The 19,170-nt window shown below is 35.1% G+C and overlaps 2 protein-coding genes across 2 annotated transcripts; one reads left to right on the top strand and one right to left on the bottom strand.

Moving 5' to 3' along the window:
• LOC105119703 (defective in cullin neddylation protein) lies at positions 1-8,472 on the bottom strand. Its single transcript, XM_011017906.1, has 11 exons — positions 8,315-8,472; positions 6,566-6,627; positions 5,927-6,063; positions 4,979-5,037; positions 4,835-4,858; positions 2,471-2,553; positions 2,291-2,355; positions 1,983-2,032; positions 1,347-1,448; positions 825-884; positions 1-417 (listed from the first exon to the last, which is right to left on the bottom strand). Exons 1-11 carry the CDS (start codon positions 8,315-8,317, stop codon positions 283-285), a joined length of 780 nt encoding a protein of 259 aa, XP_011016208.1. The 5' UTR covers positions 8,318-8,472; the 3' UTR covers positions 1-282.
• A 933-nt stretch (positions 8,473-9,405) lies between these two features.
• Positions 9,406-12,192, top strand: LOC105128034 (metal tolerance protein 9). Its single transcript, XM_011029535.1, has 7 exons — positions 9,406-9,433; positions 9,565-9,912; positions 10,003-10,115; positions 10,370-10,615; positions 11,016-11,096; positions 11,187-11,417; positions 11,530-12,192. The coding sequence occupies exons 1-7, from the start codon at positions 9,406-9,408 to the stop codon at positions 11,875-11,877; spliced, it is 1,395 nt and encodes a 464-aa protein (XP_011027837.1). The 3' UTR covers positions 11,878-12,192.
• Positions 12,193-19,170: the final 6,978 nt, after the last annotated feature.

Raw genomic sequence — 19,170 nt, 5'->3', positions numbered from 1 at the left:
AGCACAGAAAAGTGAGATATTACACACCAACAAACCTTTCTTTTTTGCGAAATTTCAACAAGATATTCAGCTTTCACAAGAAATGGATCCAATACAGAAAATCCCATTAACTGAAAATCCAAGTGCGGGTTGCCAAATTCAGATATCAGATACCAGTGCATCTTTCCTTTTCCTTTCATTTTGGGTCTTGTGGAAAGAAAAAGAAAAAAGAAAAGTTTTGAGGAAAAAGACAGAATATAAACCAAAAATCCACGACCTGCATCAGAGGATTCCCATGGTCAATCATCGTTTTTGGCTCCAATCAGTTGACCGACCCTTTTGCATTATGCCATTCTCATTCAAATATTCAACAAATTCATCAATCAGATAGGGCCATGCACCTTCAGCATCATAATTTGATAATGTTGGGTCTACTGTCTGCGTTGAAAAGAAAACCATTCTACAAGATTAGTATTCACAATGACAATAGATTCAATCATACGAGACCAGGCCCCCGTGATACAGTCCTACAAATTCTGAACTAAGGCTAGTCAAATAGAGTTCTACATCTCTCAGTGTCACGAGAAATTCAATCAAGTCACAAATTTAAGCAGGTTAGGGCCGTTAATCATCATCCTCGATTCTGCAAACTTATAGGCCAAATTATTTTATACTCAATCTAGTGACTTTGTCAGTACAACATCTAATTACCTACTATAGAATAACTTCTCTTTCCCCTCTCCTTTTAGTAGCTCAATATGGCACAACATACTAGCTATGGGTGTATATGCTTATATTAGTTGAAACAAGCAAATAACTTCAGCAAGCATAATGCTTTATCTTACCCTGGCAAACTCCAGCAGTTGAGACCAAGTGTCCCTCGAGATTGCTTTATTATGCTGAGCCTGAGAGCATTGATAAAATAAAAATAAATAAATAATTCATGAAAATATAAATATCGATAAGAAATAAAACCATAGTTGATACAAACATGAATGGTCAAACCTACTAGAAAGTCATCTCTTACTAGAGAAAAAACAGATAGTACAGGAATGAAATTGGTGACAGATATCTATTAAGGACACTTGCAATTACATATGTCAGTTTGCCATTCATAAATAGGTGTTCAAGACTACTGATTAGCTTATTAAAACACTTCCTGACATAATCACTCTAGAATATAGCCGTTCAAGACTGATAGCTGGTTAGCTTATTACTATTGCATACCCACCACTCAAACCAAGTCAGCTTATCTAGATACCAGATCCACTATTCATAAGCAAAGATTCTGAATTTAGGAATAATCAACCTTGAATGCTTTCAGTAAACATTGAAATGATAGATCATCATATGTAGTTAAAAGCTACCTGTAAGAACTGGCACCAGTGATCCACCAAAGGCCACTGTTTTTCAGCAAACAGCAGTTGCCACATACCAATTGCTGTATCCAATGCCAACGATTTTTGACCCTAATATCAACAAAAAAACACCAGAGTCAGCATAAGATTGGAAAACCTAATGTATTAAAAAATCATCGGAAAGTGCACTCCAATATCAGGTCTGACAACAACCACTAGCAAGCACTAAATATTTTTTGTGCTGTTCCTGAAGCTGGACTTGTGACGCTTTAAATCATGTATGCATATGGTAACCACAGGCTTGTTCTATTCTACACATGGGAACTTACATGCATCAAGACAAATACTCACAAAACCAGGCACTGTGATGAGAAAACAGATTTCTGGAGATATGAAATGAGCATCATTGACAGTTTCATGAATAACAAGTTTTGCTAACATATCAACTCCATTAAAGTGCTTTATTCATTAAATTTGGTACCTGGCTTGGTTTATGCCACAGACAGGCAGTTGTTTAAATTGTTGGACACAAATTTTCAATATCAATGGCAAATTATCTAACATGTCAAGTATGCCAGATGCAAAAAATAATAGTTATCGTCAAGCACAAATCCAGGCACATTCTTTGTGCAAAACAGTGTTTACCTTTTCTTTTGCCCAGCCAAAAGCAAAGTTGTATATTTCACGAAACTTCTCTGGAAAATGAGAGGAAAAGGTCATTTCAGTGATAAAATCCAGATAAAAAAAATCTCTTTAAAACCACATAAAAAAACCTCTTTAAAATTATTTAAACAAATGTATCTTAGGTCTTTGTGCATGTGCGCACGGGCGCCAAGTTTGTGTGCCCAAAGGTTTGTGATCAATAATACAATCTATACAACCCACCCTGGAATGAAATTTTAAAATTATAATTTATCTGAGAAATTCTTCATAGTTTATGAAGTTGCACTTACGTTCATCCATCAGCTCAGATCGCATATATGGTATTTTTTCACGAAACTTATCCAAAGAATCAACCCTGCCAATAATATACAGCTTAAGCTAGATTCCCATAAAAACAATTACATGCTATCAACATATACTTCTTTAGAGTGAAACAAACAACAGGATACACAGAAAATTTGTACACTAACCCCAGTGATTGTAATCCACCAATGAATTCCTGCTTGGAGAATTCACACATGGTGGCAGCCTTCATGTGCCATGAAACAACTAACTGCAATAACAAGTGACATAACATATTACCAATTTACCTTACCCCGATTGACATATGTAGTTGACAATATGCCAAGTTATCAATTAGAAGAAAAAATTAGCTGGTATATCATGGGTTAATGGGTACCTGTTAATGAATACTAGGAGTATAAGTTTTATGCAGAGCTCAGCCTTAAAATGGCCCAATCCTCGCAGGGAAGTTTTCAGGTTGGCATTCCAGGCAGGAACATATGCAGTTTCTTTAATGAAATGAATGTCGCTTATATGTTTGACTTTTACCATGAGCTTCCTTTCTAGATACTTTGAAACTCTTTATTATGAGATGACATTACTGATATGCAAATGGATAAAAATTCCCACTTTTACATTCCCAACTATCCCAAAGTTTGAAAAAGGACACATCTAGTTCTTATAAGATGCATAGATTATCACTTCATATGTTAAGAATCAAAATTGAGAAATTTTCATTAAGCAGAACTTTTAAACAAGGGATGATGGATCCAAGCCTAATCCCAAATCCCATGTAGGACTTTCACTTTTTAGGAAAGCAGCCAAGTTAGCGCTACATTTAAAAATAAATATGTTGGGGTTGATTCACCCGAGCCTTACCCAGGTCGAATCCATGCATATTTAAACACAACCTATCAACAGGTGCAACCTATCAAAGAACCATCTTATCCAAAAGTTTCAACTGTTAGATGAGATCCAAAAGTATGATTTATATTATTTTTTAATATACCCCCTCAAGTAAAAGCCTTTTGAGTTTGAAACTTGCACAAACTCATATTATCTTATATTTAATTTTTATCAAATAGAATATAGGTGGCGAGATTCAAAATCGTGATCGCTTGGTCATTAAGGCTCTGATACCATATCAAAGAACCAATTCAACCCAATAACTTAAGTTGTTAGGTAAGATCCCAAGACATGATTTATACTATTTTCTTACACAACCTACTTACACTAGAAAGTCTTTTTTCATCAATACAAGTTTGAAAAGACTCCTGTAACTTTCCACCTTGAATTAGTTAGATGTTAATTAGAAAAGAATTTTTAAAGTGCCTCTCATGCCATGCATCATGTGAGAGTAAAATTCTCCTACCATACTTTGCCACATTAATGAAAACACCCCACCATTCCAAATACAAATCTACTAGACCACTTTGTATGAACTACACAATTACAATTGATTAATTATCTCTTCCTTCTATGTTTTCCTATCACTAGCTTAAATAAATTATTCCTTGCCGGTATATATGCAAACAGTAACTTCTTCAGAAAAAAACATTAAAATTGCTATACTTCAGATCCCTAGATTCCAAATTGAAAAGCAGTGGAGAGAAACTTTAACTTTTTACATCCATTGAACTAAGAGCTCAAAAACATTTCCCAGGAAAAACTGATTAAAGTTACCAAGCGCTTGAAATTCCAAAGTGCCAAATGAGAGACCAGTCAAATATTTCTTAAACTGTCACCCACTATATTAGAAGCAGGCAGGCAGCAAAACATATACTCTAGACGAGTTTCAAGAAACTACAACTAACACACTTTCTTCAAATCTTTCCAATCATCAAATGCCAGATTACTTCAGATTTAAGGGACAAGCTAAGCCAAGGACCATGAAGGAAGCTGAATAAAAAAAGAGAACTAACCTTGTCCATCTTCTGATAAGATTTTTAAAGTTGCATCAGGATAATTGATCAATTTATTTATGAGGTACATGGCCAATGGCGAAGATGTTTGAACAAGGGTTATTTATAAATGAAACAGTGTTGCAAAGTAATCAATCACATTTCTCTAGATATATTACTTGTAGGGATTGACATGAGTAAATTTTAGTTTTCTTCACTACTTATAGCGGGAACAATAAAGGAGCTGGATGAAACAAAATTGTCAAGTTCAGTTTTGAATTAGAGACATTAAAGTAGATGAATCAACATCAACAATAACCCCTAGTCTTTAAATCTAATGGTGCTGGTTCAATCACCGATACCCACTCGATATCTATAATGTATTTCTATATAAAAAAAGCAGGTCAAATGTAATAACATAAGAACATATAAATTTCTAGACTGATTAAACTATTATTTAATGTATAACATATGCAAAGCAATTGCAATTTTGCAAAATTGTCTACGTGTTCTTTCTTGTTCCATGATCAGGTTACATTTCCTGTTTAAGTAATTCAACAGAATACCAGAATACATATGTGAGTGAATAAAAATATATGCAGATGCATGACCTCAGAAACAAAGCATTGGGACAGATAAATGCATGCATACCATAACAATATCTTGAGGATCCACCTGACAAATGAGAAAGGTTCAGATGTTATTTTCAGAATCTAAGAGAAACAATTTCTAATCTTTGAACTGATTCGATGCAACATTTATAATCAAACAAATAAATAGAAGTCAAAGCAGCACCTGAAGATCATTGCAAAGAATGGTGATACCATCAACCAGTACCATATCAACATAAGGATCTGCAAAACGAATCAGAGCAAAAGTCTATGAGTAAACATAATTTCGCTAAGCTAGTAATATAAAATAGGGTAACTATGTTCTTTAAAGAGTATCTTTGTGAAAAAAGTGAGTTTTGTACTCACACAAAATTTGGTAAGTTGTTGGATGCTATATAGAACCATTAGGGCTTTTCCAATTAAAAAAAGTTGTTCCACTAACTTATGCATTATCCATACATGCACAAAAAACATGAATTATTTATAAGTTTAATATGCTTCAAATGCACCAAGACACATGCAGATAATGGTACTCCAAAAAGAATGATAATCAGAATTGCCATTGAGCAAATAACTGAGATATTCTAACAGTATATTTTTTCTTTTGTGAACACTGTACCCCAAAAAGAATTGGCAATCTGTATATACATTGTAGACATTTATGTCTGCTCTGTCAATTTGGATCCTACATGGTGTGCACAGAGTCTCAAATAAACATGGAGCAAGTTATATTTTTAGATAATTGGAACAGAGAGATTTGGTGTCTCTAGGTTTGAATACTGCATTCTGTAAAAGGAAAAATAGAAAGAAAGAAGAAGAACCAAGATTACCTGGGATAGAACTATCAATTTGGTTGCATCAAAATAGTGGCAAATGAAGCAGGGTTATAAGCAACAACCACTTCCTTAATGATTATCTTAACATCAATACCTCTTTTAATATTAAAGCACAGATGTATAATATAACAACATAGAATTAAAAGTACATCCTCAATAAGCATACAGCAATACATCTAAATGCACATTTTCAATAAGCATGTGGCAATGCATCTAAAATTTATTAATTGCAGCATACTGAAGGTTCTAATTTAAGTGCAACTAGAGAGAGAAGTAGGTAGATTAGTACTGTTCACCTTTATATCTGTTGTAAAGCTCTTCCATATGTCTAGAATCAGTATATGTTCTAGACTGAGGCTGGCTGTAGAACGCATCAAATGCTCCTTCTAGATGCCAATCACTAGCCTTCAAAGCCTGAACAGCAATCTTCTCGCTGCATTTCAAAATAACTATTTAATCACCAAACTGTAAAAGAAAAGGAACGAGGCTACCCTGTGCAGATCATGAACACACATTCAAATAATTATTCCCAAGAACAATAAGATGTCACATTTATGAAAGGTCATTGCCCATATCATGTTCTGAAATCTATTCCTTTCTCTCTTTTTTCCTTTTTACTTGAATAAGTAAAACATGTTGATTAGACAATAAGTTCAATTTTAAATTCTAAAAATTGCTTCGATAAGCAATGAGAAATAGAAATAAAAGAAACAGAAAAGCACCTGGATACAATTCTTACTTTACTCACACATGCACACAAGATCTTTCCAATGAAAGTTAATTCTTGCTACCATTATTTAATTTTAATTTTAAAAAGAGGAGTATCAACAGCAAGGGAAAGGGTCCTCCAGGAACCTCATATTTAATTTAAAGTTTAGTCTCAATAATGATCATTCCAAGTACAGTAGCAACATCAAATTTAATCTTTGGTTTACCTTGTCCCAGTTATACTCATGAACTGCTGGACTTTCTCACGGTTGCCTCTATTTAACTTGTGCTGTAGAAAAAAAATGCATACAAAAGAAGAAGAAGAAAAAACTTAAAGAAAAATAAAGTGAACACACACACATTGAAAATGATTTTTGTTTAAATTCCTACATGACCATAATTAACATAGAACTGCATGATTCAGCACATATTTATAACCCATCAAATGAAAATATGCTTAATAAACACAAAGAAAACAACTTGGAATAATAGAAATTTATAAACCATCAATCAGTAAGATTGCCATTTTTTTCACAGCGAAGACAGACTGTGCATGCACAGGCAACAAAACAAAATAAAATTTTTGCTTGAACACAGGTGAGTGCGCACATACATGATACAAGAAACATTAAAAAGAAAACTGCATTAAATTTACACAAACTAAAATTTTTGCTTGAACACAGGCTGAACGCGCACATAAATATCACATAATCCAAGAAAAATTAAAAAAAAAACTGCATTAAATTTACACAAACTAAGATTTTTTTTCCTAAAAACACTAGTGATGACTTCTTTTTTGCAACAAGAAGAATTTTCTTGAACAAGAAACTGCATTAAATTTACACAAACTAAGATCTTTTTTCCTAAAAAAACTAGTGATGACTTCTTTTTTGCAACAAGAAGAATTTTCTTGAACAAGAAACTGCATTAAATTTACACAAACTAAAATTTTTGCTTGAACACAGGCTGAGTGCGCACATACATATCACATAATCCAAGAAAAAATTAAAAAAGAAGAAGAGAAACTGCATTAAATTTACACAAACTAAGATCTTTTTTCCTAAAAAAACTAGTGATGACTTCTTTTTTGCAACAAGAAGAATTTTCTTGAACAAGAAACTGCATTAAATTTACACAAACTAAGATCTTTTTTCCTAAAAAAACTAGTGATGACTTCTTTTTTGCAACAAGAAGAATTTTCTTGAACAAGAAACTGCATTAAATTTACACAAACTAAAATTTTTGCTTGAACACAGGTTGAGTGCGCACATACATATCACATAATCCAAGAAAAACTGCATAAATTTACACAAACTAAGATTTTTGTTTTCCTAAAAAACCTAGCGATGACTTCTTTTTTGCAACAAGAAGAATTTTCTTGAACAAGAAACTGCATTAAATTTACACAAACTAAAATTTTTCCGTGAAAACAGGCTGAGTGCGCACATACATCACATAGTCCAAGAAACATTAAAAAAAAAAAAAGAAACTGCATTAAATTTACACAAACTAAAATTTTTCCGTGAAAACAGGCTGAGTGCGCACATACATCACATAGTCCAAGAAACATTAAAAAAAAAAAAAGAAACTGCATTAAATTTACACAAACTAAGATTTTTTTCCCTAAAAAAACTAGTGATGACTTCTTTTTTGCAACAAGAAGAATTTTCTTCCTTTTGCTCCTCTTTTGCAAGCAAGACCCTAAACTCACCAATTAACAAAGCCTAACTCAATGTAACTTCAAATTCTCCAAAGAATACATTTAAAGTTTACACCAGTAAATTAAAAAACCTACAATTAACAGTGATTACCACATAATTGTACAAAATAATTCAAAAGAAACAATCAATCCCTCATCGCACACATATGTTGATGAAAACTAGAATAAAGCAAGCAGAAATCAATACAATCAGTTTAGCAAACAGCATACGCATACACCTATACTATATAAGTACACGGATACAAAAGAAACTGACCATCTTCCTAGCTTTGATAAACCCTGATTCACAGTGAGAAGTGCTATTTGTGATGAGAGAGAATCTTAGGGTTTCGACTTCGATAGCTCGCTCTTGTTTTCAGTTAGCTTTTTTTTTCTCTCTTTACTAGGAGCAGTAAGTAAACAAGTGTTTGGTTGATTTCTGTCATTTTCGTTTTTTAAGCTTTACTTTGATTTTCTTTTGAGTCACCCCTCCAACTATAAAGTATTCCGGATTAAGTCCTAAATAACTTTGATTTTTTGTCTCCGAGTATAAAATTCTCAATTGAATCCCTTTATCTATATCTGTTAGTGGATTCTGTCCAAGTTTGCGTTTATGCTTCAAAAACCGAAGCTGTTTTGTAGGAAGAATCTTCGCTGAAAAATGACATTTGAAATTTTATTTGGGGTTAAATTCAAACTTGGATATAGTTTTGGGGTTAAGTTAAAGTTTACCATCTTTATATATCAATGCTTAGAGCCGGCGGATAGCTTTTTCAGAAGGAAAAAAAAAAAAAAAGAGGAGCCCATTGATGGAAATGGGAATCTATGGAATTAATTATTGTGATCGCTGATTTTATTTTAATTTTAATCTTAACATTACTGCAAATTAAGCTGTGACATGAAGGCACCACATAAGTTTGAAGACTCTGTGCTTCTCTTCATGTTTTTCTTTTGGAGCAAGCTTGTTCCAAGTTTCAAGCTCTATCTGTGCAACTCTGTAATGGTTGAATAAAAGTAGTGAAGAAATCGGAGGGAAAAGAAAAGTTTGTATTCCTGAGAGGAAAACCTGTCGAAGCAGATTTTCCCAACTACAGAATTCCTACTTTAAAAGTAAAGTGTGTAATTAGATTGTCCTCCACAGCTCAATAGCCCCAAGGACCTCTAGCTAATGGCCGTGTCGTGATCAGTCAATTACAAATGAATATTACTGCAAAATGCAAATCCCTTTTGGCTGTGGACCAGCTAGAAATGGATCTTGAAAAGCCACTTCACCAAGCAAGAACTGAAATCAATTTTATGGTGTGAAAAGGAACTTATTCGTTGCTTAAGATTCCTTTCATACTTGGAGTACAATCCTGAATTAAATACATGGAGTCAGCTCCAGCCTCCAATGAAGGCATGAGATGATGTTACTTTGAAAATGTCTCCGATTTCCAGGCCCGCCTATCTGCTCGTGTGATGAAATCAACGTTCTCCATGCTTTCTGTGTACATAATCTGGGGGCCCTCTTGTTAACTAGATAAAAAGAAGTGGCTATAGTTCTTGCTCCACTTCAAAGCACATCTTTTCATACTAAAACTTTTCCCTGTTTACAGCAAAGAGAGCTTGGTCTGATTGGAACACACAGCTCAAAAGTTATAAGCCCCGGACAAGTTCGAAGCAATTTCCTGGGCTTAAAAATGGCGAGCAGACAGAGCAGTCCTCGAACAGATTCGTTAGACTATCGAACGGAGCTTCTATCACCTGCTGCGACAGGAGAGAATGTGAGCACGATGACAAGGGAGCCGTCTTGGCAACTTGGTGTGGATAAGTTCCAGTTGCCAGAGAGGCGGATGGATAAACATTTTGGCTTTGGATATTTTCTAAAAACACTAAGTAAGCTAGAAATTGATTTTTCACATCACTAATTACAAACTTAATATAGTTGCTTAGTAAATTTAAGGTTTCTTTTTTCCTCTCCGGCAGGGAGACAAAAGAGAATTTCAGAATACTACAGAAGGCAGGAAAAGCTTGTCGAGGGATTCCATGAGGTAGACTCGTTCATTGAGTTGGGTATTTTGCCTGGAAGTTTAAGCGAGGTTAAGTTCTTTTACCTTCCTTCTCTTCCTTTCTTTTTAATTTTCAGCTCCTCAAATATGAGTGCCTTAGAGGACTGGAACCACTTATCCTGGGTCATAACTATTTTGAGACGATGATCTTATAGAGAGCATCTTGATGATAGCAGTCGGTTCTGTTACACTCATTTTAATTTGTTCCCAATTGGCTCTCGTGAAGATTTCGCTCGATCATGTGATCTTCTTTATGCTTGACATTTTTTTTTTTGTTGGTTCAGGATGAAATGAAACAGCTTGCAAGAAATGAGAGAGGGGCAATATATGCATCAAATGTAGCCAACTTGGTGCTTTTCCTGGCAAAAGTGTATGCTTCTATTGAGAGCAGATCATTGGCAGTGATAGCTTCAACTTTGGACTCCTTCTTGGATTTATTATCAGGGTTTATTTTGTGGTTTACTGCTCATACTATGAGAAAACCAAATCAATTTCAATATCCTATTGGCAAGCAAAGAATGCAACCTGTGGTAGGCCTTGTTCCCTCAGCTGATCGTGAAGTTGTATATATATATGAACTCGTTTCTCGTTGTTTTGCAGTGACTTGAAAGAGGGTGATTATATTACTAAACCAATTAATGTCCCCGGAATTTTGTTTTGTTTCACATACAACACACTTGTATTGGTGCATCGTTAACAGAGACACTCAAAACTAAGCAACGCTTCATTTGCTCACTTTTTTCTCGAGTAGCATTAAGAAGATATGAACTTTAGGTCATTGAAGATGGTGCAAGTGTGATACACGTTGGCAAAAAATCTAATGAGTTTATACTTTATATCGATCACAACTCTGTATTTGGGTTATCAATTGTTCAAGTCGTCTTATATTTTCTGTGCTTTTTCACCGATTCAGTGCTCTTTTTTTGGCAGGGAATAGTTATTTTCGCATCAGTAATGGCAACTCTTGGATTACAGATATTATTCGAGTCAGGAAGAGAACTTATTACAAGGGTATGGCAGTGCAAAACTTATTAGTATATGCTACAACTTCTATATAACCATAAATCAATTAAAGTCATCTTTTCGATTTACTCTATGCAGGCTCAGCCAGAAAGAGATCCTGACAAAGAAAAATGGATGATTGGCATTATGGTCTCTGCCACAGTGGTAAAATTTGTTCTCGCGGTATATTGCCGCAGATTCAGCAATGAGATTGTTAGGGCATATGCTCAAGATCACTTATTCGATGTCATTACAAATTCAATTGGTCTAGGGACAGCAGTGTTAGCTATCAAGTTTTACTGGTGGATTGATCCTATTGGAGCCATCGCTGTAAGTTGACAGTATTAGTTCATGAATCAGAATTATTCAGTAATCTTTGTATATTTTCCCCTTTTTTTCACATTATTATAGCAACAACTGATATGTTGAAACTATAATGCAGATAGCTTTATATACGATGGGCAATTGGGCTAAGACAGTCGTGGAGAATGTCTGGTCATTAATAGGGAGGACAGCTCCTCCAGAGTATTTAGCTAAGCTGACGTATCTAATCTGGAACCATCACAAGGATATTAAGCACATTGAAACTGTTAGAGCATACACATTTGGTTGTCAGTACTTTGTGGAGGTTCATATAGTCTTACCACAGGATATGTCTCTTGATCAAGCACATAATATTGGGGAGACACTAGAAGAGAAGCTGGAACAACTTCCTGAAGTAGAAAGGGCTTTTGTCCATGTCGATTTTGATACCACCCATCATCTGGAGCACAAGTCCAAACGTCCATGAATATTCTGAAAGAAAATCCTTTAATGGAGACTGCCTTATCATGGTTCAAGGCATGATGAGCACTTTCTAGGATCTTCTTGAAAAGATATTCAATTAATGATGGAAAAAACAAGTGAAATCTCACAGAAGAAATTACATGAAGTAAGGTGATCGTATAATAAGAGTGTACCTATAAACTTGGAGATGGAGAAACATGGTAGCTTGGATTTGATATTTATCTGTGGGGGTATAACTTAGAGGGGTGTTAGGGGTGGAAGAGAGCTCTTCTTTTGTTCATTGTAATGTTTATTTTGTAATTTTAAATTGGGATTTTGGAAACTTGTATTTCTTTATCTAAACTTGTTTTATATTCATTTATGGGTTTAATAGTGTTTAGTAATGTGCTATTCTGTGAACTCCCATTCCGTTAGAGAAAAAAAAAAGCAGAAAAAAAGACTAGAACATTGTAGTTGCTGTGAGAAACTCGGAATGCATTAGCCATGAGGTTCAAAGATATTATAGGTATTTAATCTTTTCTCCTTTGAACTAAGATGACTTGATGTGTTTTAATGTTCATAAAATAGATTGTATTATCTGGCAATGCATTTCTCAGGTTCCTTTCCATTCAAGGAGTGGCTTGTCGGGGAATCCGATCAGTGATGTTCTGATAGTTGTCCATTGGAAACTAAGCACATTAATACAATATTTAACGTAATTTGACAAATTGCCTACATACATGGAAAAAATAAATATTATTAAAGATAAATAGAGAAAAGGTTACAACACGAATACATGGAGGAAGAGGCTCACCCTTTCTCAACTCTCATTGCTCTCACACACTACTGCACGCGGCAGCAGGGCTACTACCCTTGGCAGCCACTTCGCTTTCTCTCCTCTTCTCTCTTATTCTTCCACTACACTCTCACTATCTCAACCTTTGCTCTCCAATAATACCTATATTTATAGGCATTAATGATAAGCTTCTCCAGCACATTTGTCAACATGGAGGGGACAAGGAAGCCATAAAATATGACATCAATTATGCTACAAAATGTGCTTTCAATTTATACCAAGTGGGTGATGAGTTGTTCCATTTGTACAAAGTGGAAGTAGGGTATTTGCCACAATAATAACAATATTCTAACAATCATCCCTTTTACCATTTGTATGGGCAATTGTCCTCTTACTTCTTCAGCACAAGCTTGCATCCTGCAGTTTTTTTAAGCTTACCATTTTTAAGAGTGTCCATGACCAAGTTTACAGGTATTGGCGAAACCTTTCAACCACCAGAGTCATCGAAACACCCATTTACTTACTTTAAAAGATCATTTCAACCAGATGGTTTGTCATATCTCATTTGAAGAGTGCCAACATTTATATCTAGAACAACATTCCCCTTCAAGCATATCAACCATGCTTGGTACGAAATGATTTTTCAAGCCTTACACCAAGGCTTACAACACCCCCTCAAATGAAAAGTTCTATTTTAAAGTATAATAGTCATTATCTAAGTATTTGAATGTAATCACAAGCTCAACACTCTTTCAATAGTCTACTCAACCAGAAGTTGTGTCTGCCCTCTGTTCCACCCTGGGAACCACACCTTACTTCTTCATAAGTCTCTCGTTCTTAGTCCTAAAAGTCCAGGTAGCTCTTCACTTTTAACCTTGAGGGCAACCCATCAAAAGTTAATTCATATTTGTCTCCATACTATGAGTATCACAATGTTATTATTAAGGTCACCACTTTGACAAGAGTTAACGTATTCTTGGAACCTACGCATACCCTCTGCTCATTCCTAGCAGTCGCATCTTAATGCTCCATAAGTCATCCACTTATTGTCAAATACAAATATCTTTTAGCTCATTGATCTTTAGTATGGAGGCAATATTCATCAAAATCAATTCGATATTTATCTTTATACTCATTTTAATCACTTTATTAGCTATCCATACATCTGTCTACTCTTATCTAGCTATCACATCAGCTCTAAGGTGTTCTGAACTTGGGACTCATATCATGACCCTCACACCTTCTCCTAAGGTGTCTCTGCCTAGCATAGGACAATCTGAACTTGGGCTTATTTCATGGCCCTCACACTTTTGTCGAAGGTGTCTTCGCCTTTTATAGGTGATCGCATCCTCCTTCAACTGAGATGCTTTAAAATGGCTTCATAATTCTCTACCACCATATGGACTATAGGAGAGATCACAGTCACTGATCACATAGAAGAGAAAGTTGCGATACACTCCTTATAATCCTTCATCTTAGTTTCTATGTTTGGAGCTTATACGACTTTCTGCTTGACAATTCTACTTGCACCAACTCTATTTAATGTCTTCATTTTTTATCATAAGCGGTCAGATTTTATCACAGATGTTTGCACCCTTTTAATTAGGTGTCTCTGCAATAGCTCATCTTTCCATCCTTGCATGCATTAGAAAGGTCTTCACTTGTTATGTTCATCAAAAGCGCAATAAACTTCCTGTTGTACAACTTCTATATAGTCTCTACTTTGAGCTTCATCTAGGAACACTTCTTCTCCTTACACCTGTTGTCTCATTACAGTATCTTATTAGATCTAAGTGTGCTCCTGCATAATTTCTGTATGCCTTCATGCAATTTATGTTCTCTAGATTCTCCATATTCCTTGCTTATATTTGACAATAGCTCATCTTGTCATAACATCTATTCAAGTCAAAATAAGGTGTCAATATATATCCCCTTACTATATTTCTCTTCCATTATCAGGATCTTCATCAATCCTCATTTCACGAAATTACAGTCACCAAATCTAACTTATTTTGAGAAATCACCACTCCATCTAATACTTGATCATATAAAACTCAATTGTTCCTTTGTGCCGTCATCCTGCTAATATTCAATAATTTCATTACAAATTATTACATATATAAAAATAGTACCATATAGATAATCCTTCAACTAAGTAAGTTCCTAAGAAAGATTGGAGGGTCACACTGGTTCCACTTAAAACGTAATCTCCTAGATAGAACATCTTAGGCCATATCTATCCATTATACTGCCTTTCTGTATATGCAACCATTTGCTAGCTTTGTTGTGGCTTTCCTTTATAAGTGATATGGAATATCTTAGTTTTATACTTGATTTCTCAACATCTAGCAAGACTATTAGTGCTTAAATTCATCAAAATTAGTCTTTATTAATTTTCACTCTACACATTTAATTGTCTATATGATCGAGTGTCCAGGGTGTCCCAATTTTACCTTCCCTCAAGGCAATTGAAAAAAATCTCCCCACTTAGCGGTTCAGTATATGTAATTGGACAAACATGTATGATTTCTTCTTTTTCATCTCCATCAATCACTATGATAACCTTCAGATACCTCCTGATTGGGCAATCTCTTTTATTAATTCTCCACCACCACTTTCAATTTAAATTTCAATAATCAAACCGTACCATTGCTTCTGAAATGATCAAATTAGATATAAACAAGTCTAAAATTGTCCAAATCACATTTCAGACTACTAAGATTTGATAAAAACAATTCTGGCCTGATAAGCGATCCAGATTCAATCTCAGATCTGATTTCATGTAGGATCAACCATATAGGATATTATCCTTCAGCTCGCAACTAGGCTCAACTCAGCTCTGTTTGTGATTGATGATGTGGCATGTGGGCCCTTTTGTGCTGACATGTTAGTTGATTAGTCGCTGACATGGCATACCACTGTGCATAACAACATCATCATTACCAGGTCAATCACGTAGGTTAGGTCGTCTGGTATTCGATTCAAGTCAGTCTATTTGGGCGAATAAGACGCGTGGCATACGTGTGGCATCAATGGTAAGCTTCTTCAACACTCAACTTTCTCTTCTATTCTCTTTTGTTCTTCTACTACACTCTCACTATCTCAACCTTTGCTTTCCAATAATGCCTCTTTTTATAGGCATCAATAGTAAGCTTTTCCAGCACATTTGTCAACATGGAGAGAATAAGAAAGCCATAAAATATGGCATCAATTATGCTACAAAATATGTTTCCGCTTTATAACAAGTGGGTGATAAGTTGTTCCACTTATACAAAGTGGAAGTGGGGTATTTACCATAATAATAACAATATCCTAACATGACTATGTTACCTTCTTTTCCAAGCAAACACTCTTCTTAGGGGGGAATGGCGACGAGTCCTCGAATCGATTTATCAGACTATAGAACCAAGCTTTTATTACCGCCCTCGCCTGGTGAAGATGTACCAATCACCAGCGTGCCATCATGGGGTCTCAATAAAAATTGAATATTCAAATTTCATGCTAAGATCATTTCTGTGATGTCATAACAAATTCAACTGGTTTGATAATAGTAGTTTCAGCACTCCGATACTACTGGTAAATTGATCCTACTGGAGCAATGATAGTAAGTTTCTTTTTTCCTTATGGATTCCTGCAATTCTTTATTGAAGCAAGCTGGTTCAGTTACTAGCAAGTTGTTCCTTGCTTTATCCATGTTTGTCTTATCCTTATGATCTATTGAGCCTGCTTTTGTGCGTGTAGATTTCAAGTTTTCTTATCAGCTTGAACACAAGAGCAATGTATACTAGGTGATAGGGGGTGAGTATTGGATAGAGCTCAACCTTTCCTACTGTTTTTTATTTAATGCATATAATTTTATTTACATGAATACAACCTTTTTACACATAACAAACACTATTTCTCACGCCAATGATGTTATTTATAACCAATATTTTTTATCAATAATATGCATGACAGGATCAATGAATCGCCATAGCTTGGCCAATGATAAAATCCTAATTTATCCAATAATGATATTTTTTTCTTCTCCATGAAGAAGTCCCACAGTCTAGGTGTATTAAAACTACTTCGTATCATATCGGGCTAGGCTTTCATTGTCTTAAACAATGTTTTGAGTTTTGAACTCTGATGTTGGGTTGGGCCGAAACATCGCCCGGGTCAGTTAGCTAAATTAAGAGAACACCAAATTAGGGTTTCTGCCCTATTCGAAACCTCTATTTAGTCCCAGCAATAGACATCCTTACCGACTGCGCATGAGCCGCCGCCCCTCCCTTCCTCTCCTTTCCTCCATCTCCAATTCAATCTCTAAATTCTAAACTAAATGTTTTAGTTGTTTTGATATATAGGCCTGTGATGCATCAAAATTGTCCGTACCATCTGAGATATTTCTGTCTGTGATGTTACCAAAACTTATACAGATTCTGAGGCGTTTTGATACACTTTTTTTTATTGTAATTATTCGTTTTCTTTTTTCCATTTTATGATTAACTCATTGGTTAACCAGAGGCTGTGATGATGAAAATTATATACCATCAAACTATGAGAGCTCAAAATGTGAGCTTGTTGATGCCATCTCTTATAATCTGAGCCCTCTGTTTCGATGTTAGGGTTTTCTTTGATTAATAGTTATAATATTATTGTGTTGTTTCGGATCAAAAGGCAACAAATTAGAGTCTCTGAAGTTCTTTATTTTTCAATAGCGATTTCAGTGCTGTACGTTGCCAATACCAATTCTTGGGTGCTGAGATTCTGGTATTTGCTTCCCTTCTAATGAAGCTTATGCATTCAGATATTCCTCCATTCTATTTTTAGGCGATGATAAATTTGTAACTCAGTTACATTATTATTGTTGTTTGCTCTTAGAGTTTCTTTGCATAGTGTTGGATCTGTCGCTAAGTTTCCAAGTAATGTTATGACACCCACGGGTGTTGTTCGCATTTCTCACAAGTAGTTTAATGAGAAATCTTGAGTTTGTTCCGTTCCATGATTCGTTGACCACAGTTCTTGGGTAAGTAATTTCTCATATGGATTTTCCCTCTTGATGATGATTTTGTCTTGATATTTTTGTTTTATAGTCGATTGTAAAAGCCAACATTTGATGCGGTTAATTAAATAGTGAAGCTGGGAATGTCGTTCTATAACTTGTCTTGCGTGCAAGGGCAACAATTTAGAGTCTCTGATTCGCTCTTTTTCTATAGCGTTTTAGTGCTGTACGTTGCCTATATGTAGCTGGGTGCTGAGATTCTGGCATGGATTCCTTATTTTGATAAGTCCTGTGCATTCAGATGCTCCCACATTTAATTTATGCACTTCCACAAAATTCGTTAGACTTGAACTGTTATGGTGGATGCTATGATCTTGATGTTGTAGTGTTTTAATTTTTTTTATAAGAGCTATTGGTGCAAGGTTATCAATGCAATTCGGAATATAATTTTCTTCGAGGTCCTCTCCAGACAAACCTTCTGAATTTTCATTTGTTTGATGAGAACCTGGATAGTGTCTGTGTACATAGTAGAGGATCTTATAACAAAGTTGCGTCTCAGAAAGCCAGTGCTTTTGTCTGCTATCAGCTCTTGGCTCGCTATGATGCCTACATTTTAGCAAAACAAAGTCTGTTTATTTATTGTTTTCCTTCTATAAGATATCTGCTGAAGAATTCGTACTCGAGTTTGGATTCTTATTCTTTAATGATTCTTTTATTTTTTCGAGAAATGTATTTGAAGTAATTGAAAATGTTTTGGTTATTTGCATGTGGTGAGGACTCGTATGGCTGAAGAAATGGAATGAATAATTCACGTAGACTCTGTTGCTCTACCCGTCTTGCGTCTCAGTGCTGGACGTTGCCAACACCTAACTGGGTGCTGAGATTCTGGCAGAACGTCTTATTATACTTGGGCTTCTGCTTCCAGAACTTCCACTTTTTTATTTATGCGTGTATTTCTTTTTCTTTCATTGAACTTTTATTTGTTTTGGATATTTAAACATGCGTTTATTTAAATGCAAAATGTTGGGTGGCTGAAAGCAAGTTGTAAGATTTGTACAATATGTTCATTTTCTAAGAACTTGGACGTCCACAGCTGCTGTTATTGTTCTAGCTTTTCTGATGTAGGAGTTGCGCTCTAATTTCCACCCCATTCCATTTCAGTTGTTGGTTTTTGAGAAATTTAATTTTGGTGTCTCTCTCTGTTTTTCCTTGTTTATTTGGGCCCAGACAAATCTTTTACATTGATTCTGTGGATTTGCTGTTACGCATTCATGACTAATATCTTGGATTGGCAAAAGAAGACAGAGAACGGAGAATAATGAGGGGATATTCCTTTTACAATTCCCTTCAAAGGGATCTACCATCTGTCAACTTTTGCCTTCACTCTTTGAAGCAACTAAACAGTTGAAAAAAAGACTCGACGATGATGGATGTAGTCGCCTTACCCAATAGAAATAGCTATTCCTTCTGTATAAACAATTTGATTTATTTCTAGGACGTCTTTTCTAGGGTTTTATACCCTTGTTGGAATACTCCAG

The sequence above is a fragment of the Populus euphratica genome, unplaced genomic scaffold (assembly GCF_000495115.2).
Source record: "Populus euphratica unplaced genomic scaffold, PopEup_1.0 scaffold1.1, whole genome shotgun sequence".
Lineage (NCBI taxonomy): Eukaryota > Viridiplantae > Streptophyta > Magnoliopsida > Malpighiales > Salicaceae > Populus > Populus euphratica.
The sequence above is the reverse complement of the archived record's forward strand: the minus strand, read 5'-3'. Positions and strand labels throughout refer to the sequence as shown.